Genomic DNA, 27,089 nt, shown 5'->3' with positions numbered 1-27,089 from the left:
AAAATAGAATTTTAATTGCCACAACTTAAAGGAAGTATTGAAAAGGACAGAGGAGGAAGAAATCACTTCCAACTTGTTGGAGGGAGAGAGAAATTAGAGAAGGCTTTGTGTAGAAAGTGGCATTTGAACCAGGCCTTGAAGGGACAGAATTTCAACCAGTAGAATTTAGGAACACATTCCCAATAAACAAAGATCACACATCTGAAAACTGTGGGATGAGTTCATCACTCAGAGAACAGTTCTTATAAAGAAATTTTATGATTTTAATGCTTTGGTCAACTTTGGCATGGCAGCCAAAGAAAGCTAATGTTATTATTACAAACTATGTTAAAAGACATACTAGTACCCCAAACAAGTGAGGTTATAGTTCTATCAGACCCCTTTAGTGCTAGTGTGTGCAATTGTGAGCCGTCACATTTGGGGAGGGGAAAAGCTAGAGCATGTCCAGAAGAGAGTGACCAAGATGGTGAGAGGTCTGGAAAACAAGCTATACAAGAATTGGTTAAAGGAACTGGGAATTTTTAACCTCAAGGATGGAAAACTAAGAAGATAACTCAATAATATAGAATAGAGGTTTTGAATATGTGGCCCACAACACTCTGGAGTGTGACTGGAAGCAGATTAGATGTAATTAGGAAATAATCTTAACAAAATAAATACAAATAGTGACACATAGATAAGTCAGTTTGTGGTCTGCAAGGATCCTTATATACAAATTAGTGGTCCCCATTTCTATTTGCATTTGATACCACACTTGTGGAAGGATTAGACTTGTTCATCGTGGTCCCAGAAATAGAGCAATAAGTGTAAACTATAGATGGAAGGATTTAGGTCCATTATAAAAGAAAGCTTCCTAACCATTAGAACTGTTTAGACTTGGAATGAGCTGCATTGCGAGATAGTGGGTTCTCCTTTGTTGAAAGCATTCCAGAAGTAGGGCAGCCCTTTGTTGGGGATTTCATAGACAGTTTCTTTGGTTGGGTTGTTCTAAACAGAGAGTGTCTGAGGCCTCTTCTAGCTCTTTGTATGGGGAGCCCAGTTGAGCTGAAGTGTCGAGTTCATGTCAAATAATGTGAAATACGTTTGGAAAGGTAAGTGAGAGACAGACCAGCAAATGAGGAATTCGGAGGTTATTGATGTGTAAGATGGATTAGACAAGAAGGTGATGGAAACTGGGATACTGCTTAGATAATACAGTAAAGGAAATGAAGGCCTAAACTAGGGTAGTGGCCCCAGTGATGAGAGAATGAGAAGTATAGTGGAGGCAGAATGGACAGAAATTTTGGGGATTGACTAGTCATGGAGAAAAAAAAGAAGGCAAGCTTGGATCCGTGGGAGAATAGTAGGACCACTACCAGAAAAAGGGATACTAGATTTAGACCTTGAAGGGACCTTAGAGGGCATCTAATCCAGTCCAAGATGAGATAACTGAGGAACAAGGAAATCAGTTATCCAAGGCCAAACAGGTGAAATTTGAACCTAGGACTTCTGATTCCAAAGCTTTTGTTTCCTTTATTATATTTTGCTGGAATTAAGAAAAAGGGTAAATTATCATTTAATTTTAATCATCCTTTCTTGAGCTATATATCTAAACCATGTTAATAAGTTTTATCTTGGGTTCAAGGGACAATTTCCCAATGTTTCCTTTTTAAAATAGCTTTAGACTATTCCTACCCTGGCTTCAGTGAACTTAGGCATTTAAAAATCCCCAGCTCTGGCTATCTGAAAATGCAAGGAACTTCTGTGGGGGCCATTTTTGACAGTGAAAGAGGAATATTGTTCCTCCACATTTTGATCTAATTTCTACTATGGTGACATTTCTGATGATAAACTGATGGGCCTTTTTCAGTTCTAGGAACTCAAGCAGATGATGTTGATCAGCTGGTGGCATGCTTAAAAACCCAGATTCCAATCCTGATGTGTACGATACAACTCCGAGAAGAGTTCAAGGAAGAAGTGGGAAGAACAGCGGGCCTCTCACACATTGAGGACTTGAGCTGGCCTGGGTTAGGTGTAGTCAGGTACAGGCTCAGCTCTCCATCAGCTGATGTTTGATTTGTAACCTAGAGACCCAAGTTGAAAGATGACCTAATGAGGAATTATTCTGGTGTTTCTGTCATCTTTGACTATATTTGCTAGACATTCTATTCTACTATTTAACCAATCAGCAGGCATTTACTAAGCATCTGGTATGTGCCAGGCATTGTGCTTGGTGCTGGGGAATAGAAAAACAAAGAATGAATTAAGCCCTCTCAAGGGGCTTAAATTCTAAGTTTTTTACAATGCACTATATTTAAACTTCTGATATCAGGGGAAACTAAAATTTCCTTAGATTGCATAGCTTTACAGACTTGTGCTTCCTTTTCTACATTCTACAAACCAAAGTGCTTAGGTTTTGAGGATCCATCCATTGGTTTTTCCATCCCTGTTGCCTGGCTTCATGTATATGTTAATTCATCTTATAACTCTGTGATATATGAAGATATAGTTCGCATCCATATAGTTGCAGTGTTGTTATTTGATATTTTATAGGTATGAACACATAATTGAAGAGAAGATTAATGAGAAATCAGAAGCAGAAGTAGAGAAAATCAATACTGAAATCCTGAAAAAATTAAATGAACTGGAATCTGACCTTTCATTTTCACTGGGTAACTGCTACTTTTTAAGTCAACACTCCTGACCATTAAAGTTATGAGCTGATGTGGATAGTGCCAGGAGAAGCTTTGATTTGCTTCCAGTTGGAAGTATAGCTCATTGCCCAGCCTTGCATCTCCCTTCCCTGTGTACAGCTTGTTGTGGGCTTTCCCTCTCCTAGATGAAAACCACTCCTGAATGCCCCAAACAATCACAGAGATGTGCGAATTTGATTCCCAGATCTTGCCCCATCTTAGCTTTTTGTTTGTGGACAAGCAAAAGATGGTGCCAAATAGGATACATAAAGGAATACAGAAGAAAGCAGAGCTAAAATTTGCTAATGATGGAACTAAGGAATTTGGTTGAATCTTCTACAGGCCCTGAGTTTGGAAGACAAAAGAACTGTATTTATATTGGTATGGCAACTGAGGACCTTGATGTTTCTGAGCTAGTAGAGACGATTGCAGCTACAGGCCGAGAAATAGAGGAAAATTCAAGGGTTCGTAAGACAAATTGACCTCTTTTTTCCCCACCCTACCCCCCTCTCCTGAGACATTGGCTCTTTGTAGTATCTTGGCAATCCTGTAGGATTAAAATTTTTGATCTAGGGTTGGGACAACAGGAGGAAAGAGGAGGGAATTGTGCCCTTTTAGAACAGCTTGCTGAAGCCATAAAGGAAGAAGCTGCCTCTCTAAGTGATACTTGCTCTTTCAGCAACCAAGAATACTGTCTTCTCTAAAAAATCATGTGGAGACAGTCTAGAAGATGGCCAGGGGCCTATTCTTCAAATCAGACATTTGAGTTAGGCGAAATATTCAGGAAGTGAAAAACAGAACCATAGCAGCAAAGTCAATATTTTTCAGCTAATTTAGAAAAAGTAATAGAAGCCATTCATCATATGACTTACAGCCCTTTGCAAAAACAAAACAGCAGCAGCAAAAACCTACTAAATTTGAAAATTCTGGTTTAGTTTCTTAAGGTTACTTCTAGCATTTTGTATGCATTTATAAGTACAGAGAGGGGGGGTGGAAAAGAGCATTTTTTCCTTGACTTGGTAGTTTAAGTTCTAGTGTAAAATTTTAGGTGGTAGACTGATCTCCCCTCTACTTATTCCATAGTAAATATATCAATAGCAGGAATGTGGGTCCTTATAACACTTTTGTCCTTTATATATTTTCAGTTAAAGCAAGAATTAGTTCTTCATTGATCTCATTTTTTAAAATGTCCCCAGTATTCTGTTAATAACCATACTCAAACAAGGCCTCTTCTGGTTTTAATTAGTTACTAGAAAACATGACTGAAGTTGTTCGGAAAGGAATTCTGGAAGCACAGGTTCAACTACAGAAAGCAAATGAGGAACGACTTTTGGAAGAGGTGAGCCCACAGAAGGAATTTTCCATCTTGACTTAAAAGTCATCAGACTAACCTTGAGATCTTGGTTATGTCTTGCAGGGAGTGTTACGGCAGATCCCAGTTGTTGGATCAGTGCTCAATTGGTTTTCTCCAGTTCAAGCTTCTCAAAAAGGAAGAACTTTTAACTTAACAGCAGGTAGGATTAAATTACTTCTCCCAAAATCTGTTTTGTTGAGACATTTAGTCAAATGCTCTCATCTCTCAAAGAACATTATATTTAGTGCAATATTCTCTATTTCCTATTGTATACTATGATATCTTGTAAGATGACTCTCTCTATTGTTCTGTGAATGCTGAAAGAGTTGGAAAGCAGAATTTCCTCTGAAAAACAGAGTAGGCTTTATATATTGTTAAATGAAAACGGTTGGTTGGGTTGCTCTTTCTCACAAGTATATATATTAGGAAAAGATTGTGGTTGTGATAATTCCCAAGTTAACTTTATTTCTACCTGGGAAACTTGCAGTAATGCCACTCATTTGAATTTAGGAAAGTTACTACCAAAATATCTGTCTCTTTGGGAGTTCTGACTTCTGAAATGTGGTCTACCCATTTACCCCAAGAAGTCCTGATGACAGTGGACAATTAACAGAAAAATATGGTTTGGTTTTAAATCATTTTAAGATTCATCCCTCAGTAGAGAGTCAGAAATCCGACGATTTCTCTTAATTAGACAATTCCTTTCTCACAGCCTCGTTTTCTCGAGGTGACCAGTGATGTTGTTTCTTTTATGGTTGAGATGAAAAGAATGGACCACCACAAGGAGGCTAAGAATTAAGTGGTCAAATTCTGTTACGACTGATACCTGACAAGCCTTTGGAAGAACAGAGTTATTACATGTTTGCAAAAGTTTATCTCAGAGCCGAGGAGGAGGAGAGGTTTCCCAAAGGATAACCTTTGCCAGGCACTTGTGATCTACTTTGATCCCCTCACACAGCCCCTGCTTTTTCCATTTGACAGGTTCTTTGGAATCCACTGAGCTCACATATGCTTCTAAGGTACAAGGTACAGGAGCCACTCCACCTCCAACCCCCCTAGCCAACCGCACCAAACAAAGACTTCCAGGTATGTCTCCTTATCAGAATTGGACCAAAGAAAACCTCTTTTACTACTCTGGAGAAGTACTTTGTCATTGATTCACATAGAGATCATTTCCCTAAAAATTCTGTTACTTATTAAAAGACATTTCTTGTGCTTAGCTCCATTCCTGGTTCTATTCCAGAACCAAGTTCTATTCTCTAGAACCAAAAGTTCTGCCTCGCATCATTCAGTGCCAGTCATTGCTTTTCAGTAATGACTACTTTAGTAGCAAAAGCTGCCAACTCTTTAACAGTACTTCCCTTTTGAAGAAGAGGTCTTTTAAACTATTGAATTAATTAAGCTAATTATTGCTATCCTATACTTTTTCACTATGACTAGTTTAATTAACTCTTCTGTTTTTGTACCGTGTTAATATTAACACTCTTCTGCTCCAAATTTTCCCACATAGCCTGACTCCTCCATTACCTTTGCAGGATTTTAGATTAACTACACTCGTTCCTAAATAAAGCAATTTTTAACTTTTTTATTTTAAATCCTTACTTTCTGTCTTGATATTAACCCTAAGACAGAAAGGCAAGGGCTAGGCATATGGGGTTAAGTGACTTGTCCACAGTCACACTGCTAGGAATTGGCAGAGGCCAAGTTTAAACCCAGGTCCTCCCAACTCCAGGCCTAGCTCTCTATTCACTAAGCCACCTAATTGCCCCTTTGTTTTTTAATACAAAGACTTTATTTCAACGTTTTCTATCTTTTAATGGTGTGTTTATTTAAATTTACTCCAGGTCAAAAACTTTTTAAAAGATCTTTAAGAAGTTCAGATGCCTTTAGTGAGACAAGCTCAGTAAGTCATATTGAAGATTTAGAAAAGGTGGAACAGCAGGCCCCAGCTCGCTCTGGGGTGGAACAACAGGAGACTCCAAATCTAAACAGCACCGAGCCGCAGCCTGGGGATGCCGTCTCCCAGGCAACAGACCAAATGGAGGCCATTCCCAGGAATGGATCTCAGCACCTGGACAATGACTGCACTGAAGTAGAAGAACAAGAAAGCTTAAGATAAAATTCAGACTTTGTAGCTTAAGACTTATAACTATTCCCTACGTTCCAGGAATGGTAAGGATACATATGAAATGTGAACAGTGCCACATGAAGTACATTAAGAACTGCAATTCGGAATTAACTGGGATTCTTGCACAGAAGTGTGACTGAAAGCCAGGCCTTCTCTCAGTGATGGTCACTTCATTTGTTTATAGGCCCGTTTGTGGCTATTGCTTCAACCCTACACATCCTTCGCAACACTAAGAAGCTGAAAAGAATGTTTTTGGTGGGGCTTTTTAAGTTGATTTAAATCCTTGCTATTTATTTGCAAGCAACATTTCTAATTTCAGGTGTGTCTGTCACTTGAAATCATTGTCTTCATCCTTCTAACACAAGCTTAAGTGATTGGGTTGCACACGGTCACTTCTTGATAAACACTTCTCGTTTGTAACTACTCCAGGCTGCTGCTTACTGGACTTCCATCCTGCAGGCAAGGAGACAGCTCATCACTTGCTAGGAACTCACTTGGACTTCTGGTTAGTTGGTGGTTTTGTTTTATGGAATTGTAGCGTCTTCATACCAAATTGGTCTTGTGACATATGTCTTTTGTTTGAAGAAAAATGGGTTTTAAATGCTCTTGTAAATATGAATGCCTGAGCCCCCATCTGTCTTGTCCCACTGCTGCGTGTCCTGGAGACTTAAGAAGGGAGTGCGTCCACTCTACCAAGCTGTGTCCTGACAAGACTGTCAGGCACCTTAGAATGGGCAGTACTTCAGCCTGAGACTTTTTTCTCTGCCATAAATCCATTTTCTCCCCTATGCACTATTTGTAAACAGATTATTAAATGTATAGAGCAACCATAACTGAAGTCTATTTCCCATGTATATTTTTACAGGTGGAAGTTATAAATTCGCAAACTGATATACAGATTGTGCTAGCTTTTGTTTTCCTTTGATTAACTTAATACATTAAAGCCTGGTAGATATGTATAAAACCAAATCTTAGGCACTGTCACACACAAACCCACAATTTTAATTTAAGCATAACTTTATCCTTTACCAAAAGCTGACTCAGTGGCTTTTTTTCAGTTACATTTCCTCATTTGACCCAATCTATCAATAAAAGACAAAAACTGTTTTTAAAGGAACAGAAGTATGATCTTCCCCAAATGAGCACTGGACTACTGTTGAGTTTAAAATGAAAATGGCCTATATATACTATTCATCCTAACTTTTAAAACTACTGAATATTTCATTTATATAGCAGTGGCCCTTTTGCCTTTTTGCCTACTGAATCAAGCAACCTGGACTATTCTTACGATGTATATTTACACATGCTTCACATTAGGCTTGTTGATTTAGTTTGGGGAGTCTTAGTTACATCACATTCAACTTATAATTACTTTCTGATTTAATGTGATTCCTGACACTTGGCACTTGTCTTAAAAGTACAATTTTTCACTTGAGCAGACGATTAAAAGGCAAATGGTCTTCCTTATCAGTTTAGTTGGTGCAATTAACTCACAAGAATTGGGGGATAAAATTATCTTTAAATAAATTAATTTTTAATGTTTTTATATTTGGAGTTGTTAAAACGGTTTGTTTTTGCTGAAATAGAACTTCACCCTTTAGATACTATTTGAATGTTGGATTCAATAAAGGTTCTTGAAATTGTTACAAATGAGTTCAGTTCATGAATACAATAAACCTTACTATGAAGTAAATAAGCATGACTACTTCTATTCCATCCTTTATGTGTTTCCTCAATCTTGACTCTAGTTGACTGAATTTACACTTCATTTTTAATCTCTTGTCCCTTCCTTCCATTATACTATGTCAGTCCTAAACCTGGAGTTCCCCCCCACCATCCATTCACCTTCTCCATTCCTACTCAGTGCTGAATGCCAGAGAAAGTCACAACTGGGTCTACTACAAAGCCACCTTCTCTAATCTCCTTCCGTAATTCTTTCATCATGATCCCTACAGCATCTGTCCTAGATCTTCCCCTCTGGCTCCCAATACCAACAACTTCTTATAGGCTCAAAGATATAAAGCTGGAAGGGACCTTGAAATTCAACAGATGACAGCCTTACTCTTCCTGGGAAAAAACCCCAATGCTATAATAAATATTCTCATTTCCCTTATTTCACCCTTCAACCTTCATTAGCTTTTATTTTTTTTCCACAAGTGATACTTTAATGAGGCACTTTTACCAACAAGCTGTAGCCGACTTGGGCCATGCAGATGCAATCCTAAGTGAGTCGGCATCCTCCCTGGAAACGGGCCCTGTGATAGCTAAACCTTTCATTCCACCTTTATTGTTTTTCTGTGACCCAGGCCTTGTCTTTGAAATATGGAGGGGTGCACATGCCATTTTTACTCTGGTGTGACTCCCACTGCTGGATTGCCACTAATGGATGGATGCACTTTCCCTTGGAGCTCTAGTTTGCCCTTCTAAACTGACCATTACTGGGTCATTCACCCCAGCTAGAGGAAGCTTGCTCAGGCAGATATGCTCAGGCATCTACATTCCTGGCACTGTCACCACAGCTGGCAAAGTGGCCCTGGAAAACTTACTTCATACCTAGTTATCTTGGATCTCAGAGGGCACAAAAGATTCCTTCTTCAGCTTCCGACACTATTGACTCTTCTCTTTTCCCTTCTTGGAAACTGGTTTTTTGACTTATGGTTTCAAATCCATCTGTCTTCTGCCCCCTAAGACTACGTTGGGCTCTCTTTTTCTATTTGCAATCTCTGTAGTAATCTCAGGAGCTCTTCTAAATTTAAGAGACTTCTTCCAGAAACTCAAACTGTCCAATATTGATTTCATCATCGTTCCCCTTAAAACTGCCTTTCCTCCAAATTTGCCTCTGCTTTTTCTCTGCCCAACCCCCAACATCCAGTCAATGGCCAACTCCTGTTTAACCTACATGTTTTCATCCTCTCTTACCTAGATTTCTCTAATTGTCTCCTAACTCCTAGTCTCTCCCTTTCCTGATCCATCCATTCTTAGATAACAACCAAAGGAATTTTCCTTAGCACTTGACCTTGTCATTCCCTTACTTCAAAATCTTAAGTAACTCCCTATGCTGAAAGGATAAATTTCAATGAAGACTATTTAAGGATGTCTGTAATTGGTTCCAATCTCCCCTTTACTCCCCTTAGTTCACATTATTCCCCTTTATACACTCTTCATTGGCCTTTTTTTTGTTGTTTTTAATAAATGTTGATTGAATGTTTTTCAGTCAACCCATTTGGGTTTTGGGGTTTTTTTTGGCACAGATACTGGAATGGTTTGCCATTTCCTTTTTCAACTCGTTTTACAGATAAGACAACTGAGGCAAAGAGGGTAAAATGACTTACCCAGGATCACAGCTAGTAAGTGGCTGAGGCCATTTTTGAATGGCCCATTACTTCTGACCAATCAGCATTCTACCTGCTACTTCTTTGTAGTTCTATAAACATTCCCTATACTTAGGGTGCAATCTCTCTTAAACTGTGGCTCAGAATCACAGGATCACCCCATCCCTGTATAACTTCAGCTCTCCAGTTAGAGCTTTCTCCTTCAAATTCCCTTGCATTTGTTTCCTGTTACATATGGATAGGAACTTTGCCTTTTATCTCACTGATAAATGGTGAGGAAACCCCTCCTAATGCAAGTCAGCATCTTCTCTGGAACTTAATAATAGCATTAGCTGCCTAGACTTAAGTCACTTGCCTAGAGGGACTACGTGTCCCAGGTACAGCTTGAACTCAAGTCTTCTTCTAATGACTAGCTCTCTAGTTAGAGGCCTGTGCTGGCTAAGGTATGGCACACGTGCCCCAGCAGCATGGAGGGGGCTGCTCCCCTCCCCCTCTCCACTGCATTCAAAGGACAATGTCCACATGCCCTGCCCCTCTGTCCAGCTGCCCAATGCGAGCACTTCCTCCAATGTCTGTAAATTCAGGGGGGAGGGGTGGTGCTCATAGATGGCTTGAAGGTGCCATTTGGGCATGCTGTCTCTAAAAGGTTTTCAAACACTGTACTAGCCTGTACTGCCTCTAAAATCTGAACGTATATATTGCATTTGTATATATAACACATATATTCTATGGTAGTTACCATAGAATGTAAGTTCTTTAAAGGTAAAAACTATTTCTTGTGTGTGTAATGCTAGTGTCTAACATATAGTAGGTACTTAATACTTTTTTTTAATGAATTCTAACTTCAGTAGAGTGAAAAGATTCTAAAACTTTTTAACTTGTATGATGACTAGTTGTGACATTACATTTATTTTAACAACGTTTTAAAATGCTCCATGCAAGCCTTTTGGCTTACAGGATGGAACGGAGAAAATCTGGAAAGAGCATAAATCCTGGGCCTCTCTTCTTCCTCCATTACTTAGACATTTTTCTCTCATTTTAAGTAGCACCACTGAATACAATAGTATTTAAGATATCAAGGTATTTGAGATATTTCTGCCAAGTTCAATATTTTATCTTGTTTGCTATGGAAGTGGAATAAAAAATTCTGAAAAGCAATTATTTTAGAACAAGAAAGAAACAAGAGGAGACGCAAATATAGGCCTAGTAAGAGAAAAATGGTTACTTTAAAAAAAAAAACATTCTAAAAAACTGGACCATTTACTTTTTCTTTTTCCATAAAGCAACAATATAAACAAATAACTCTGCCAAAATAAGGTTTATTTGGAAAAGCACTTAAAAGACATTGAGGAATGAGACATCAGACTTCATGTCAGCAGATTTCAAAATTCACGTTCTCTCCACTCAGAGCCAGTTGCCTTTGCCAGGGTTACAGTTAGTAAGCCTTTTAGTTTAGTTGTTAATGCCTATATTTAGCTTCCTGGTGAAGAAATCTTTTCCCATAATCCTCCTTCATTTTTTTTGTAGAGCAGAGCCCTATTTCCAGGAAACAGTGAGTTACCTGGAAATGGGTATTTTTTTAAAAACATCAAGGTAGATCTGATGTTCGGAACAAAGTGGGGTGGCTCGGCAAGAGGCGAAGTGGAAAGATTCTGAAAAATAAGATAATGATGAGAGGAAAGATAAGCCTTGCTATATTTCCTTATTTTGACAGCAATATAAGTTAAAATAGGCAAGTGTCCTCCAAACAACAGAAAACCAAATTTTTGTGATAATGATGGGGAAACTTGAAGCATAGGGTCAACAGTGATAAGACACAGTAGGCCCACTAACAGCATAAACAGTCTTGTTATGTAATCATTCTCAAAAGAGGACTTCACTTCTGGTACCAGACATCATTTGTTACTAAAGAAGGAAACTAAGTAGGGGCTATTCTAGGCCCACCTGAAAACTTAATTATAATTCTTAAGGAAAAAGGATTTAGGCAAAATGTCAGGAGTGAAGGGGGAGGGGCTTGGAGATCACCTAGTTCAATCCCCTTATTTTCCAGATGAGAAACAAGTGCAAAGAGGTGAAAAGAATTGACCAAGACCATACATGGCCAGAAGAAAAACCAAGACTCACATCCAGCTCTCACTAAGTTAGGGTTCTCTCTGCCATGTCATATCTCACCTCTAATAGCTGTTTATCATCTTGCTGAAGCCAAAAATCCACATGAGGAAAGGGCATCCAGAAATAAGGTCCAATATGAAGTTGTTCTGTCTTTGCATCATAAATATTAATCATCTAATAAAAATTTCAAGAGAGAAGCATAAAATGTCACGTTTTAAGACACAACACACCACTCACAAGTGAAATGACAGCATCCTAGCCTAGACGAGGCTTCGAGAAGCCCTCGTAGTACATTTATACCAGAAATGGAATCCTTCCTAGAACATATTCCCCGAAGCAGTCAAGCAGCGTTTATTTGAGAACCTCTAATGAAAGGAAAGCCAGGAAACAGCAAGTTACCTGGAAGTGGGTATTTTTTCACTCCCCATTTAACTTTACTTTGTCATGGCTTTAATGATAATGACCTTCCTGATGGGAAGGCCAAATTTCTACCCACTACTCCTAGAGTTGGACATAAGATCTGTTAGAACATACACAACTTGAGGGTGAACTTGGCCTTTTCTGTTGTTGAATTCCCAGGAATAAGCACAGTGCAAGACCTGGAGCAGACAATAATAAATGCTTGCTGAATTGAACTGCAGCGTTGGGAGGGAGGTGGGACAACATTCGTGGTTTTGTCTAAAGAAACGCTTTGCTTAACTATTAACAGCTGTTGGTCCCAAAGGAACTAAAAACGCTTTTATCAAATAATGAATTGGGGAAAGGAAGGTGAGAATCATCTCTGAATGGTTTGTAGTGGCAAATTGTTGCTTTTAAATTAATTTGCACTACACTAGATTCATCAGCAGTATCATTATCATCCCCACAAAGTACCTGCGTTCTCTGTGGAGGGGGAAGCCAATGAGAGAAGGGAGCGCATGAGGTTAGTCTTTGCCCCTCCTCCCAAAAAAAGAGAAAAAGAAAAGTGAGTCACTGAGGCAGTTTTTAAATGTGCAGAAGATGACAGAAGCAATCAGAGACAAGCATGACAGCTTTGAAAGTTCTATGTTAAATTTATTATAACTATACATAAAAAGAAAAACAAGATGAACACAATTAATTTTGTGTATAATCCTTTTTCTGTTCTACGTGTATGGAAACATTCCTTTAATTTTGTTTTTGTTAAATTCAGGATTTTAAAAAAATTAAGAATGAAACCCAAAAAGAACCTGAAATGTATTTTAGGACTTGCTATTAATTCAGTTTCAACTTTACACAGTATATCTCGATAGAGAGCCAAGTCTAGAGATGGGACATTCTGGGTTCAAATCTGTCTTTAGACCCTTCCTAGTTGTGAGACTCTGGGAAAGTCACTTAACCCTGATTGCGAAGTTCCAGGAGTTGTTACTGGGCCAGTGAATGAGGGCTTGAGAAACAAAAATGCAATGGCTGGCTAGCGGTACTGGTCAGTGACTACAGAATCAAGGAAAAGTAACTGGCCTCCAGGGAGATCAAACCTGCTCAGGCTCCCGACGGCTCTCATTTGCATCCAGTATCTATCTGACTTCTTAGCTATTAGACTGAAGCACAGGCCAGAAGGGTAAGCACTCATTCTAACTGAATGTGGAACCCTGCCTCCCCACGGCCCTCCCTCGCTTAACGAGTCTAGGCGTAAAAGGTCAAAAAGCTCTGGCAGAACAGAAGGCTCCCCGCGAGGAGGCGGGAGGTGAGGAAGTCTTGCTTAGGGAGAAAAGAAAAAGCTCGTGCCAGAGCTCTGGGCTCTGCATCTCACATAAACTGCACCGAGTTTACAGCCGTCTACTTATCCTTTGGGGGTCACTCTTACTGGGTGAAACTGTTCCGTTTGCTGCCCTCAGTATCCATTTTCTTCACTGTCCTGATACCAGGTCACAGCTTTAGGAGGCTAGAAAACACATCTCATTTCCAGGGTTTGAACTGTCTTGAACTACCTGTGGCTCAGTAAGTCTTGGAGTCCTGCGCTCCAGTGAAACACATGAAACCAAAATGTATTTTTTTCAATGTAAATCCTGAATATAGGAAAAAAAAATCACACTTTTCCCACTCACTGGTCCTCCAGTTAAAGAGCGAGCAGAACGCAGTTCTTCCTCGGGGCCTCTCTCTGGAAATGAGGCTCTGAAAATCTCCGCAGTTTTAATATTGACAGCTGTGACAAGAAGATATTTGGGAATTAAAAGGCAATCGGACGGCAAGGGACATCTTAATGTTTATATCCACAAAAATCCAGGACTTAGAAAACAAAGCAATGAATTCACAATGTACTGTAAGAACACTGGTGGGGGTCTGCTGCTTTCCGGTGACGCTAAGGAGACCGCTGTAGTTCGATCACATCTCCAACAATCTGCCATGAATCAGAGCCTGTCCTGTTCTCAAGTGAATCCGGGGTCTCGTGGATCTGGGAGTCTCCTCTGACAATGCAAACGGAGGCCTCCCCCCCGTCCGCCCTTCGGCAGCCTTGTCCGTGCGCTCCTGTGACTGCTTCAGAGCCCTGGACGCCTGCCAGTGGCCTCCCTTCCTCTGGCCTTTCCCCGGGGTTCTGAGCCTCTCGTGCATCTCCCCGCTGACAGCCTCCATCCCCGTCCTCCCAGGACACTGAGCGCTTCTTAAATGCGCCCCCGCCCCCACGCGGTCACTTAAGAGATGCCAGCACCCCCTCCTCTTCTCTGGGCGATCCCAGGCACGGATGGATCCTCTCTGTCACGTGGAGGACACAGACGAGGATGAGGGGCCGCGCTGAGCCCGAGAGCGGAGCAAAGTGCGGGAGATGAGAAGAGAGGGTGCTTTTAAGAGGATGTCGGAAGGGCAGCGAGGAGGCTCCGGGACAGCGCTCTAGGCCACAAGGCAGGAAGTCCCGAGTTCCAATCTGGCCTCGGACACTTCCCAGCTGTGGCCCTGGGCGAGGCGCTAACCCCCATTGCCCGGCTCTGCTCTCTCCTCCCTTAGACCAGAAAGGGCACCAATTCTAAGACAAGAAGGCGAGGATTCCATCTGAATAAGGGTATGTAGAGACAGGCAGGCAGAGGGAAACAGATAGATATAAAGCACAAGATCATCCAAATGGAACGTTCCAAGACGCCGGACACACTCGGCTTCCAAGAAGAGGCAGAAGAGAGCGCGGCTTCTCTCTGCCCCCCCGCCTGGCTCGGCTCTCCTGGGGGTGTCAGACTCTCGCTTCTTTTCCATGCATGGATCAGTTTTTCTCTATTGTCTTCTTCCTCTTTCTCACATAATTCTTTGTGACAAGAAGGAAAAAGGATAGTGGCGAGGAGGAGGGGAAGCCCTGCGGGGCAAAGCTAGACAGGGAAGCTGCAGCCGGCCTGGGAAGGCCCTTCAGTGCCAGCCTGGGGTAAAGGTTCTCTCCCAGAGACAGCGGAGAATCGCTAGTTCCTGAGCCAGAACAGGACACGGTTGAAGCTGGACATTCAGAAGATGATTTTGGTGGCTGTGGGAAGGCTCGAGGAGGGAAAGAAGAGGGTGGAGACGGCGACAAGTCAGGTAGTTACGAAGACCTGGACTAAGGGGACAGATTAGCCATGTGGAGATAATATCAGTAGTAACCTGACAACTAACTACCGCGATGTTGAGGAGGAGGAAGAAGTAAAAGATGCCTCTGAAGCTTCCAACTTTTAGGCAAACATTCCATTAATAAAGTTTTAGTAAAAAAGGGGGGTGGGGGGGCGAGGTGGTTCAGTAGATGGAGATCCAGGTCTAGATAAGAAGTTCTGGGTTCAAATCTGACCTCAGACACTTCCCGGCTGTGTGACCCTGGGCAAGTCACTTGACCCCCATGGCCTAGCCCTTACTGCTCTTCTGCCTTGGAGCCAATACACAGTATTGACTCTAAGACCAAAGGTGAAGGTTTAAAAAAACAAAGTTTTTGTCTTTCTAATTAGCAATGTTCTCCCAGGGATATTATTTGTCTGAGAGTGATAAAATACCAGAGTCTCCAAAAAAAAAATTTAACTCAAAAGGCAAAAGAAGGGCATATGACATGTGACCAAGGATCATTTGCATGTAAGGTGTGACTCTAAAACATCATTAACAACATAAATGCCCAGAAAACAAGGGAGGCTGTTCACGTAGCAAGACTAGAGGAGCTGAACAACGTGAACTCTGCATCGACACCCTCAAAACGTTGGGAAACAAGCAAGACCTCCATCACGGCGGGGAAACCATTTATGGAAGATTTTTAGAGAGACAAAGGCAAGCATCACACCGGAGAAGAACGGGGGACGCACCAGTGAAGGGCACCCCCGGCCCACAGAAAACCCGGGCCTTGCATCAAACATGACGAAGTTTCTGGGAACTAGACTGACATTCAATCAAAATTTCATCCCGTTAGGAAAACATGTTAATAGAACGAGCATGCCGATAGAACTGAAAATTAAAATTCAGAACCCAAGTGAGCTTCTTCCCAAGTCTGGTGCTGAACTTAAAGTGAATTATATGGGATGTTGTCCCAGCGACCACTGCTGCGGCAGCAGTGACCAGAGTAAGGTCTGTGGGTCAGTCTGTCTACCACCCTGGATTAAAGCAAAGCCAACTAACGAGCGTCCCAGAAAGTGGCCCCAGAGCAGAGCACAGAGCAGCAGGCAGCCAACCCCGGCTGAGCGGCCCCTGTCGGCTCTCTTGGCCCCTGTGCTTGCCCTGACCTCTATCTTGAAAAGACCGGCACAGCCCCCCCCCCACCCCCCCCCCCCCCGTGTTCATACAGTTTCCAAGGTGTTTCTGAGTACCTCTCCTGGGTTGCTACTAGTACTTACCAATCCCACAGATGACTGGAAAGTGATTTTCATTTTCCTCTCGATCATTTAATTCTGTTTGAAAAAGGAAACAGCAACCAAAGTAAATTAGGGCAACTTTGAAAAATATAACATCGTATGAGAGGAAGACGAAGACAAATTTTAGTTCTGTCCCTTATCTTCTGTCTTAGAATCAATACAAAATATCAGTTCCAAGTCAGAAGAGCAGTAAGGGCTGGGCAATGGGGGTCCAGTGACTTGCCCAGGGTCACACAGCTGGGAAGTACCTGAGGCCACATTTGAACCCAGGACCCCCTGTTTCTGGGCCTGGCTCTCCATCCACCGAGCCACCCAGCTACCCCCACCCCATCTTTCAAAGGTGAAAACTGCAAGAACATACATATACATTGTGCTTTCATGTTTCCCTGCTTAGTCAGGATATTTGATATAGGACAGAATAAATGGTGACTTCTGGCACGGTGAGGTATTGGTATACAAAGACAAAAATCACGACGTTTCTGCCTCAAGCTGCCTGCTTTCTACTTGAAGGATACAACTTGTACACAGGGGAGAAAATAAGAATTCCCCCAAAGTAATTACAAGTGAGAGTCATCGGGAAGGGCCCTAGAGGAGGGGGCGTCTGGACTGGGCGCCCGATCAGAGGGAGGGACTCTAGGCAAGAGGAAAACGAGCTTTCATGCCAGACACGAGGGAGGGTCAAGCGCAAGGAATGGCTAGCAGGCCGGGAGGCTGGAATGGGGAGGGCGGGAAAGGGAGTCGGACTGGAACCGCTTCAAACTTCAGCCTGATACTTTGGTTTGTTATTCTAGAAGCGACAGCAATCTCCCATTGGTGAGGAGGGGGAGAGTTAGGTCTGAATTTTAGGAATACCAGTATGGCTGCCATCAAGACCAGCTGCACGCACAGACTAGCGGGCAGAGCTATCAGTATTCTGGGGATAAGCCAAACTCCAGCTCTTTCTTTGAGGAAAACCATCAGCAAGCCGACTCTGCAGCAGCAGCATCGCCCGCAGCCAACATTTCCTGGAAGCCACTTTGCTAGGCACCACTACATGGTCCTGGGGGCACCTGTGGACTTACCGGTCACACAGAAAGTCACTAAGTGAATGTCATCTTCCTGTCTGTCAAATTCACCTAAAATTGGAATTTTGAAAGAAATTAAAAAGACTCCGACCAGCATTGAGCAAAAGAGCAGCCTGAATTATTTCTTAAACTCCTTTTCTTTTATGAATTATCCTATTGTCTGTCTGAGACCATTACCCAAGACCACTATTGTTGTCACCAGTGAGAAAGCAGCCAAAACTGCTGGGAAAACTGGAAAATTGTATGGCAGAAACTAGGTATGGACTAGGTATATATATCTCACATCCTATACCTATAAGGTCAAAATGGGTATATGATTTAGACATAAAGGGTGAAACCATAAGTAAATAAGGGGAACACAGAATAGTACACCTGGCAGACCTATGGAGAAGGGAAAAATTATGACCAAATATGAGATCAAAAACATTACAAGATGTAAAATGTAAATGTAAAATGAATAATTTTGACAATATTTTTTAAAAATTTTGTACAAAGACCAATGTAACCAAGATTAGAAAGAAAACAAAAACCTGGGGAAAAAAATTTTATAACATGTCTGATAAAGATTTCATTTCTCAAATATATGGAGAAATAAGAAAATAGATAAGAATAAAAGCCATTCCCCAATTGACAAATGGTCAAAGGACACAAATAAGCAGTTTTCAGATGAAGAAATCAAAGCTATCAATAATCATATGAAACAATGCTCCAAATCACTCTTGATTGTAGAAATGCAAATTAAAACAATTCTGAGGTACCACCTCATACCTATCAGATTGGCCAATATGACAGAAAAAGAAAATGACAAATGTTGGAGACAATGTGGCAAGATTGGGACACTAATGCATTGTTGGTGGAGTTGTAAACTGAACCATTCTGGAGGGCAATCTGGAATTATACCCAAAGAGTCATAAAATTATGCATAACCTTTGATCCTGTAATACCACAACTAATTCTGCAGACCAAAGAGATTTTTTTAAAGGTGGGGGGAACCTACTCATACAAAAATATTTATAGCAGCTCTTTTTGTGATGGCAAAAATTGGAAATTATGGGGAAACTCATCAATTAGGGAATGGCTGAACAAATTGTGGTATATGATGGTGATGGAATACTATTGTGTTGTAAGAAATGATGAACAGAATGATTTCAGAAAAGGTTGGAAAAACCTACATGAACTGATGCAGAGTGAAATAATCAGAACCAGGAGAACATTGTACAAAAAAACTACAATAGCATGGAATGATCAACTCTGATAGATTTAGCTACTCCCAGCAATACAATGATCCAGGATGATTCTGAGGTACTTATGACAAAGAAGGCTATTCACCTCTAGAGAAAGAATTGTTGGGGTCAGAAAGCAGATGAAAGCTATGATTTTGCACTTTAGTTTATTTGAGCTTTTAGTCTCATATGATTATTATCTTACAAAAATGAACAAAATGGAAATAAGTTTTGCATTATAATACATGTACCCAGATCAAATTGCTTACCATTTCTAGGAAGGGGGAGGAAAGATACTTTATTTTACCAATTACATGTAATAACAATATTCCATAAAATTTTTCTTAAGTTATATGATCCAAATTGTCTCCCTCCCTCCCTTTCCTCAGACATAGATAGAACTCTTAGTGCTAGATGGGAAGCTACACCTGCTCATAAAAGAGTAAATGAGTAAAATGATGTCTAGGATATTTGAAACTAATTCTTTTCCTTTAGTATGGAGAAAGGAGGGAAGGAAGGAGAAAATGAGGGGAAAAAAGGAAAGGAGAGAAAGGAAGGAAGGGAGGGAAGGGTAGAAAGAAGGAAAGAAGAAAAGAAAAAGGGAGAGAGGAAGGAAGAAAGGATTCCTATCTCACAATAGCCCTGTTCTTGCCCCATTTTAGACCTGAAGAAACTGAAGCAGACAGAGGTTAAGTGACTTGCCCAGGGTCACACATCTAGTAAGTATCTCAGGCTGGATTTAAATTTATGTGTCCCTGATCCAGGCCCAGCGTGCTAGCCACTGTGCCATCTAGCTAGAGATAAATGATTATTTCTTCCAATTCAACTGTATATCAAGCAATCCTACTTTTAACTGGCATTTAATTTTAAGGTCAGGAAGGTGATTCTGTTTTAATTCATTCAAAGAACAGGCTGTTTTAGAAAATACTGGTTCAAAATTTTCTCCTTAGAAAACTCTTTCCATCCTATTCCTAGATAGGCGAACTTTAAGACGAACCACAACTTTACAATAGCAATTTGGCAGTAGCAACCCAGGGGCCATTCTTGGTGAGATGTTTGGGCATCCCTCCCACCCCCAGACAACATTCAGAGCTCTGGTACAGATCATAAGAAAAAAAAAATGCTTCCCCTCCTCCATTCCTACCCTCTTGCCCGAAATAAAAAAAAAAAAGAAAGAAAAAATATGCACTTACTAAGAAGCTGGCTTGTTAGTTTTTGTGACAATTGCCTATCGTCATTGAAACCGCCAACTAGATGCACTTCTAACCTAACAAAAAGGAGCCATGATAAAGAACAGTTAAAATACATCCACAAGGTAGCAGTTTTGCTGTGTCATCCCAAACCCACTCTATATTCTGTTCTCTTCACATTTTAATATTAAACTAGATTAACATTTTGAGTTTCAATCAAAACAATTACAGCCTACAGAATTAGAGCACCACAAAATTAAAAATTATGTCATGCCGTATTCTCCATCTGAAGTAGTATAACAAATACTCAGGGATTTCTTAAAACACCTTGGCATAAGATCATTTCTGATTTCAGATCTTGGGCATACCTCTATCTTTTTGTTTTTAAACATTTACTTCAATCTTAGAATCCATACTGTGTATTGGCTCCAAGGCAGAAGAGCGGTGAGGGCTGGGCAATGGGGGGTAAGGGACTTGCCCAGGGTCACCCAGCTGGGAAGGGTCTGAGGCCACATCTGAACCCAGGACCTCCCCTCTGAGTTTGGCTCTCCATCCACTGAGGCGCCCCGCTGCCCCCACACCTCTCTCTTTTATAAGTGGCATCCCAAGGTCCCTTACTGTTAAACAGTGACTGTGTCTATGCAATTGTGGTTCTTTCTTTTACAGTCAATCACTCGCCTGTGTGCAGGGTGCTATGCTGAGTCCTTATAAAGAACAACTAAGCAGTCCCTGTCTGACCGATTTCCTAAGTGACCTCAGCTACATCTTCAGAGAAGACTATCAAGACTGGCACAGCAGCAGAGTAAAAAATGGAAGCACCCAAGGAGATCAGCCCGCACGTGCGGGGCAAGCGATTCAGCGGCCCCATGAGGCGGCTGTGCGGGCGGGGGCCAAGGCCTGAGCCGGGGAGGAGGAACAAGACTCCCGGCAGCCCCACGGCGCAGCCCCGCCCACAAGCCCTGTTTCCTTTATCTCTTTCCTACCGGTGGTCACGAGTCACTGCAATCCTCAGAAGCCAGTTACAAAGTCAAACGGGCTGATCTGGGCATCCGAGAACATTTGGACCCGGGTCTTTGGGAGGCAAAATGGGGCCTGGGTTCAAATCCCAGCCATTCCACGTGCTCCCTCTGGGCCTTTGGGAGGGCACCAGCTTTTCTCGGTCTCAGATGGGCGCTGGGCCAGAGGATCTCCAAGGGCTCCTCTGGGATGCTGGGCCCCTCGGAGGCCCTGATCATCTACTGGGCTGGCGGGCGGCTGACCTTCGTACTTGAAGGGAAATGCAACCCCCCATCAGGGGCGTCAGAGCTGCACTACGTCAGCGGCCTCATCCTTTCTGGGACGCCCGAGTGCAGAAGTCAAGCACGGTGGCAGCTAGGAAGCCGTGGACTGCCGTGGCACCCCCGTGTCTGCTTCCACTGCCTGCCTGCCCCTAGCGCTGGGAAGTCTGCATGCCGAGGGCAGACACTCCCGACTCTGGGGGGGGGGGGGTCTGAGCCCCCCACCTGCCAAGAAGCTTCCCTGGGGGGCGAGTGGCGCCTGCTACAGCTGCCTGGAGCCAGGGGGGGGGCACAAAAGGGGGCAGGCAGGCCCGACAGCAGGGCTCTAGGGGCCCCTGAACGGCCCAGGCAGACGGGTGTCCCCTTGGGCCCCCGCCACCCCTCTCCACAGGCTCACCTGCCGTCCTGGCCGCAGCCGGACAAAGACTTTAAGGACTTCAGGATGAGAGGGACTTCGGCCTGGGTGTCGGACCCGTCACAGTGCGTCAAGCACGTGGCCCCGGTCCCTGGAAAACAGGAACAAGTCAGGGCACAGCAGGGGCTGCTCCGGCTGGGCCGGCTCCTGCGGCCCCAGGGGCGCGGCGAAGGCGCTGCCTCCCGGCTCTCCCTACCTGTGTGCCTCAGGACCACGATGTGGCACGTCGTTGCATCCTCAGAGCCCAGGACGGAAATAGAGCCTGTTTCAAGGAGAAACAAAATCAGGCACCGGGCAGCGCTGGAGCCGGGCCCAACGCGCTGCGCCCCGACATACCGTCCTGCGGGGAGGTCACCGCCAGCTCCCGCTGCTGCACGTAGAGGAGGCCCCGGGGGCCCACAGGCTGGACAGGCTGGCCCCGGAGGAGCTTGGCTCGCTCCTGTGTGATTGAAAACACAAGTGATGCAGTCAGAGAGGGCTCCGCCAGGAGGCGACGCGGAGACGCAAGCCTAGCGCTAGCGAATGGATACATCTTTGGAGGGATCTATGCCGTAAAAGGCGCCAGAGCTACGCGGTTAGAACAAGGGAAAAATGAGCTCATTTAAATAAAACGAAATCGTGCTTAGTTAGAAAACATGCGGTAAAAGCCCCGAGCCAGGATTCTTCCTTTTTACAGTGGGGTCTTTTCCTAAGACCTTATCAAGACCATTTCAAAAGCTCAAACTAACCTCCATAAGGAAAGGGACTCCGGATCCTGCATTCCCTCCAATCCCCAAAATATGCTGACTACAGCAGCACTTCGCAAGTGAATTGTTTGTAAGTGGAATTATTACAAAGAAATTGGATTATACAGGTGGGTGGAGACTCCCTTGGACACTTTGGGTGGGTTTTTTGTAAACTCTTGCTCCTGCTCTTAGAATCAATACCATGCATTGGTTCTAAGGCAACAGGCTGGTAAGGGTTAGGCACTGGGGCTAAGCCACATCGATAAGAAGTGTCTGAAACAGATTTGAACCCAGGACCTCTTGTTTTCAGGCCTGGCTCTCTATCCACAGAGCCACCAAGCGGCCCCCCTCTCTGATTTATTTTTAAGGAGGTTAGAATGGTGTATTTAAGAGGCTTTGTTAATACTGGGCAACTAAACTTAGCGAAATATACTATAATTTTTTTAAACCATTACTGTCTGTCTTAGAATCAATATTATGTAGAGGTTCTAAAGCAGAAGAGCAATAAAGGCTAGTAAGTGTCTGAGGCCAAATTTGAACCCAGGAACCCCCACCCCTACCCCACCCCGAGTCTCTGGGCCTGGCTCTCTATCCACTGAGTCACCTAGCTGCCTCCTTATAATTTTTAAGACTTTATTATTCCCTTGAAATGATGTATTGAGGCTGAATGAATTATTATTCCTCTCTCAAAAGGGTCAAATTTAAACAAAATTATTAGAAGCAAAAGTTATCAAAATTTTCATTCCCTCTGATCACACTTTCCATTGGAAAAGAAGGATACAATAAAATGCCATTTAGAACATTTCTTTACTTCAGACGTATGCACTGGTCAGCTTAGGTGGCCCAGTGGATAGAGCACTAGCCCTGGAGACAGGAATCACTTAACCCTTCTGCCTTGGAACCAATCTAACTTAGAATCCATTGTAAGAAAGAAGGTAACTTTTAAACAAACAAACAAACAAACAAACAAACAAACCAAGACGTGGGTACTTTTTGCCTTGACAGTCTTCCTTGATGGTTTTATAGAAACAATGAAGCAAAAGGAAGTGCAATCAATAGAAAGACCACTTTGATTAACTGGACAGAGTTCCTGTCTTATAAGGAGTCTCCATTCTTTAAAACCCAAGTAGTGATTAAAATTCCCCAAACCTCCAACTTAGTAAATTGACTCTAAAGTCAATTTCACAAGAAAACTATATCAGTAAGAGAAACTTTTTAAAAAGGCCCCGAAATATTACTGTTGCTGCCTGTTTTCCCAGACTATCACTAGATTCTTTCCCCATTTGTCACTTAATTAAAATTGACCAAACAATCTTTTAATCTCCAAAGCAGAGATTTTCTAAATACAAATTGAAGAATTTCCTTTTTATGACTCTTCTATATGACCAGAGGAAGGGGTGGGCGGAGTGGAGGCACAGTTAAATCTACAAAATTCATATGACCAAAATTTACCTTCCCTCTCACCTCTTAGGGACCTAAGGGCAGAGAACCCTTACAAACCCTTTTAACAAACCTTTCACTGATTCCCAAAAGAAAGAAAAAAGGTGAAAGCAAATATCAGACCTTCAAATAAACCAGTAGTGAAAAAATTCTATAACATGACCTTTCCATCTTTGCAGCAAATAAACAGAACATACTGTAAAGCATTCAGAACATTTTACATCTGAAATGAGTAGACTGTACTCTCACTTTCTTTTTTTTTTAAACCCTCACCTTCCATCTCAGAATCAATACTGTGTATTGGCTCCAAGGCAGAAGAGTGGTAAGGGCTAGGCAATGGGGGTCAAGTGACTTGCCCAGGGTCACACAGCTGGGAAGTGTCTGAGGCCAGATTTGAACCTAGAACCTCCGGTCTCTAGGGCTAGCTCTCAATCCACTGAGCTACCCAGCTGCCCCCTGTACTCTCACTTCCTAAACAATATCATACTATTCTTTTAACTCTAACTGATATTCAGCACTATATATAGACACACAAATTTATATTTGTTTATTTCTTTTTCCCCTTCATCCCCAAATTGTTTTTTTTTCATTTCTTCATTTTGCCATTCTTTTCTACCATTTTCTCCCTCAAGTATCCATCCCTAAAACTCTCACTCCCCTTCCTAGCTCTGTATTCAATTAATCACCAAGTTGGGTTAATTCTTGCTTCAGTCAACTATTCCTCATGCTTCTTAGATCTGTCCTATGGATCCTGGTTATTCCACCCCAGGCTTTTATCATCTTATACCCAATTCCTGCAATAGTTTTCTAACCAGTTTCCCACTCTATTCAGTGTAATCCATTCTGCACTTTGCTGCAATGTTATTCACCTGAAACACCACTTTAGTGTTCACTTTCTCCTCAAAAACTTTAGATGGCTACCCATTGCCCTAGGACAGTGATGGCGAACCTATGGCACTGGTGCCAAGGATGACACACAAAGCACTCTTTGTGGGTGTGGGTGCCATCCTCTCCCCCTCCTCCAAGAGTTCATTACTAGAAAGGCAGTGGGACTCGGACAAAGCTACTGCCCTCCCCCTCTCCACCATGCCTGATGACATTTTTCCCCATCACTTGCCCCTCTGCCTAGCAGCCCAATGGGAGTAAACAGGAGGGTAAGGTAGGCAGCTCACATGCAGCAGAGCTGGAGGGGAGCAGAGAACCTGAGCCACTTCTCTCCCCCTATCTACACTTGCTAAAGACATTCCTCACTTCACCTGCCCCTCCCACCAGCAGCTCAATGGGAGTGCTATCTCCCTCTCTGTGTGGTGAGAGGGAGGGGGCACAGCACGAGAAGTTTCACCATCACTGACCTAGGAAATAAAATCTAAACTCAGCTTAGAATTCAAGACTCTTATAGAAAACCTGGTTCCAAACTTAGAGGTAAGGAGGCAGGTAGCACATTAAATAGAATACCAGAACTGGAGATGGGAGGACCTGGGTTCAAATCCAACCTTAGATACTGAGCAAACCACTTAATCCCAATTGCCTAGCCCTGGCCACTCCTCCAGCTTAGAACTGTTACTAAAACAGAAGATAAGGGTTTGTTTGTTTGTTTGTTTTTTTAAGAATTCTAAAGAAAGGATTCTAAAATAGATCTGGCTGCAATGTCATGCCCAATAATATCCCTTCAAAAAAAGGAAGCCGCATGGTGAAGGGGTAAGAGATCTTGGAGTCAGGGTAACTCATTTCTAATTCTACCTTTGTCACTTACTGGCTAACTGACTTTAGGCACTTATCTTTTCCTGGATTGAAGGTCTCTCCTTAATAAAGTAAGGAGTATGGATCTGATGTTTTCTAAGGTCCTTCCTACCTTTAACATTCCTAGATCCTCAAAGGCCTGAGCACCAGAGACTTGCCACTAGGAAGCCAGACTCTTGGTAATAATCTTTTATTCTCCAGAGATATAGCACTTACTATGGGCCAACCACTGTGCCAATTATCTAGTATTCCTACTCTACAATTCCCTTAATTTGGGTATTCTCTCTTGCCTTGGGAATAGCTAATAATAATAGCTAACATTTATTATGTGCCAAGCACTGTGTTTTATAATTATTATCTCATTTGATCTTCAAAACAACCCCAGGGGATGGGGGGGGGGGGTTAGGTGCTTTCATAATCCTCATTTTACAGATGAGGAAACTGAGACAAATAGAGGTTAAGTGTCTTGCCAAATTAATAAGTGTCTGTGGGTGAATTTGAACTCAGATCTTAATACCTGGCACTTTACCTGCAACTGTGGAATTTTTTTTTTTGGTCAAAGTAATAATCATCAGGTTAGCCCACATCTGATAAATAAGCACTGGACTCTAGAATCTGGAAGACCAAAGTTCTAATCCCACTTTAGACAATGATGTGTAACTGAATGGTGTGACCTCAGGCCTCAGTTTCCTCCTCTGCAAAATGGAGTGAAAACAGCACACAGCTCACAAAGATGTTAGGGAGAATCCAATGAAATAATATCTGTAAGGTATTTTGCAAACCTTCAACTACTATATGAATGTAAGCCATGACAATAATAAAAATACTGATAGAAGAGCCTGGGTGGGGCAGAGCATAGTGATGGAGGTAGATTCAGGAAGAGTTCCAATTCTGATAGATACTTACAAGCTGTATTACCCTGGGCAAGTTACTTAACTTCTGTGCCTCGGTTTCCTCATCTGTAAAATGAGGTTAATACAAATACCTACCTCTCGAGGTTGTATGAAAATCACACGTCTGTAAAGCGCTTTGAAAACCTTCAAGCTCTCTATCATTCCTATTATCACTACTATGCCTAAGGAGGCCTTCACAGGGTCCCTTCATTGGGGATGAGCAGCCGCAGTACCCGAATCCGCCCCAGATCTTTAGTTTAATGAAATGAACCAATCAGTCAAAGCGGGGCCGGGGGCGGGACAAGACCAGGCTCCGGACGCTCCCATCGCTACGGGCGCAGGGGAAGCCTCTGTTTCGATTCTTTGGGCGGCCCCGGAAGCCTCGCGATTCTCGCCCGCAGCTTCGTTCAGCTGGACCGAGGGCGATGGCTCAAGCAGGGAGGCCGCCAGGGTTCCCTTGCCCGTCACGTCGTGCCGTGTCTCGTCCCGGCTCCCGGCCCCCATCTCCTGGGCCCCAGCCCCGCTCACCTCCAGGGGCGGATGGGCCCGCACGATTTCCCTTACGGACTGCGGCAGCCGGACTCGCCGCCCCTCGATGAAGAGCGGCATCGCGGCGGCGGCGGCCGCCGAGGAGGCGGAGGCGGTGGGAGGTGCCTTCTCTCCGACCCCGCCCCAGAATGGGGAAGCAGGGGGCCAGGCCCTGATTCTGGCTCCGCCCCCGTCGC

General features: G+C 42.9%; 2 protein-coding genes across 5 annotated transcripts in view; one reads left to right on the top strand and one right to left on the bottom strand.

Annotated features, from left to right (window-relative positions):
• Positions 1-7,847, top strand: part of PDXDC1 (pyridoxal dependent decarboxylase domain containing 1) — a 76,341-nt gene extending 68,494 nt beyond the window's left edge. The window contains exons 17-23 of the mRNA XM_001375036.5: positions 1,850-2,021; positions 2,533-2,651; positions 3,015-3,136; positions 3,919-4,011; positions 4,090-4,186; positions 5,008-5,112; positions 5,871-7,847. Of these exons, the coding sequence (XP_001375073.3) occupies positions 1,850-2,021; positions 2,533-2,651; positions 3,015-3,136; positions 3,919-4,011; positions 4,090-4,186; positions 5,008-5,112; positions 5,871-6,145 (983 nt within the window). The 3' untranslated portion in view covers positions 6,146-7,847. The remainder of the gene's footprint in view (positions 1-1,849; positions 2,022-2,532; positions 2,652-3,014; positions 3,137-3,918; positions 4,012-4,089; positions 4,187-5,007; positions 5,113-5,870) is intronic.
• A 2,942-nt stretch (positions 7,848-10,789) lies between these two features.
• On the bottom strand, positions 10,790-27,089 carry NTAN1 (N-terminal asparagine amidase). 4 transcript variants are annotated; one of them, XM_056806188.1, is made up of 10 exons: positions 26,893-27,089; positions 21,903-22,005; positions 21,763-21,828; positions 21,549-21,657; positions 19,878-19,951; positions 17,459-17,512; positions 16,380-16,433; positions 13,665-13,762; positions 11,659-11,772; positions 10,790-11,138 (listed from the first exon to the last, which is right to left on the bottom strand). In XM_056806188.1, exons 1-10 carry the CDS (start codon positions 26,971-26,973, stop codon positions 10,959-10,961), a joined length of 933 nt encoding a protein of 310 aa, XP_056662166.1. In that variant the 5' UTR covers positions 26,974-27,089; the 3' UTR covers positions 10,790-10,958. The 4 variants fall into 4 exon arrangements, with proteins under 4 accessions (XP_056662166.1, XP_056662167.1, XP_056662164.1 ...); XM_056806189.1 differs by having other exon boundaries at positions 26,461-26,982; XM_056806186.1 differs by having other exon boundaries at positions 21,763-22,005; positions 26,461-26,933.

The sequence above is a fragment of the Monodelphis domestica genome, chromosome 7, assembly GCF_027887165.1.
Source record: "Monodelphis domestica isolate mMonDom1 chromosome 7, mMonDom1.pri, whole genome shotgun sequence".
Classification (NCBI taxonomy): domain Eukaryota; kingdom Metazoa; phylum Chordata; class Mammalia; order Didelphimorphia; family Didelphidae; genus Monodelphis; species Monodelphis domestica.
The sequence above is the reverse complement of the archived record's forward strand: the minus strand, read 5'-3'. Positions and strand labels throughout refer to the sequence as shown.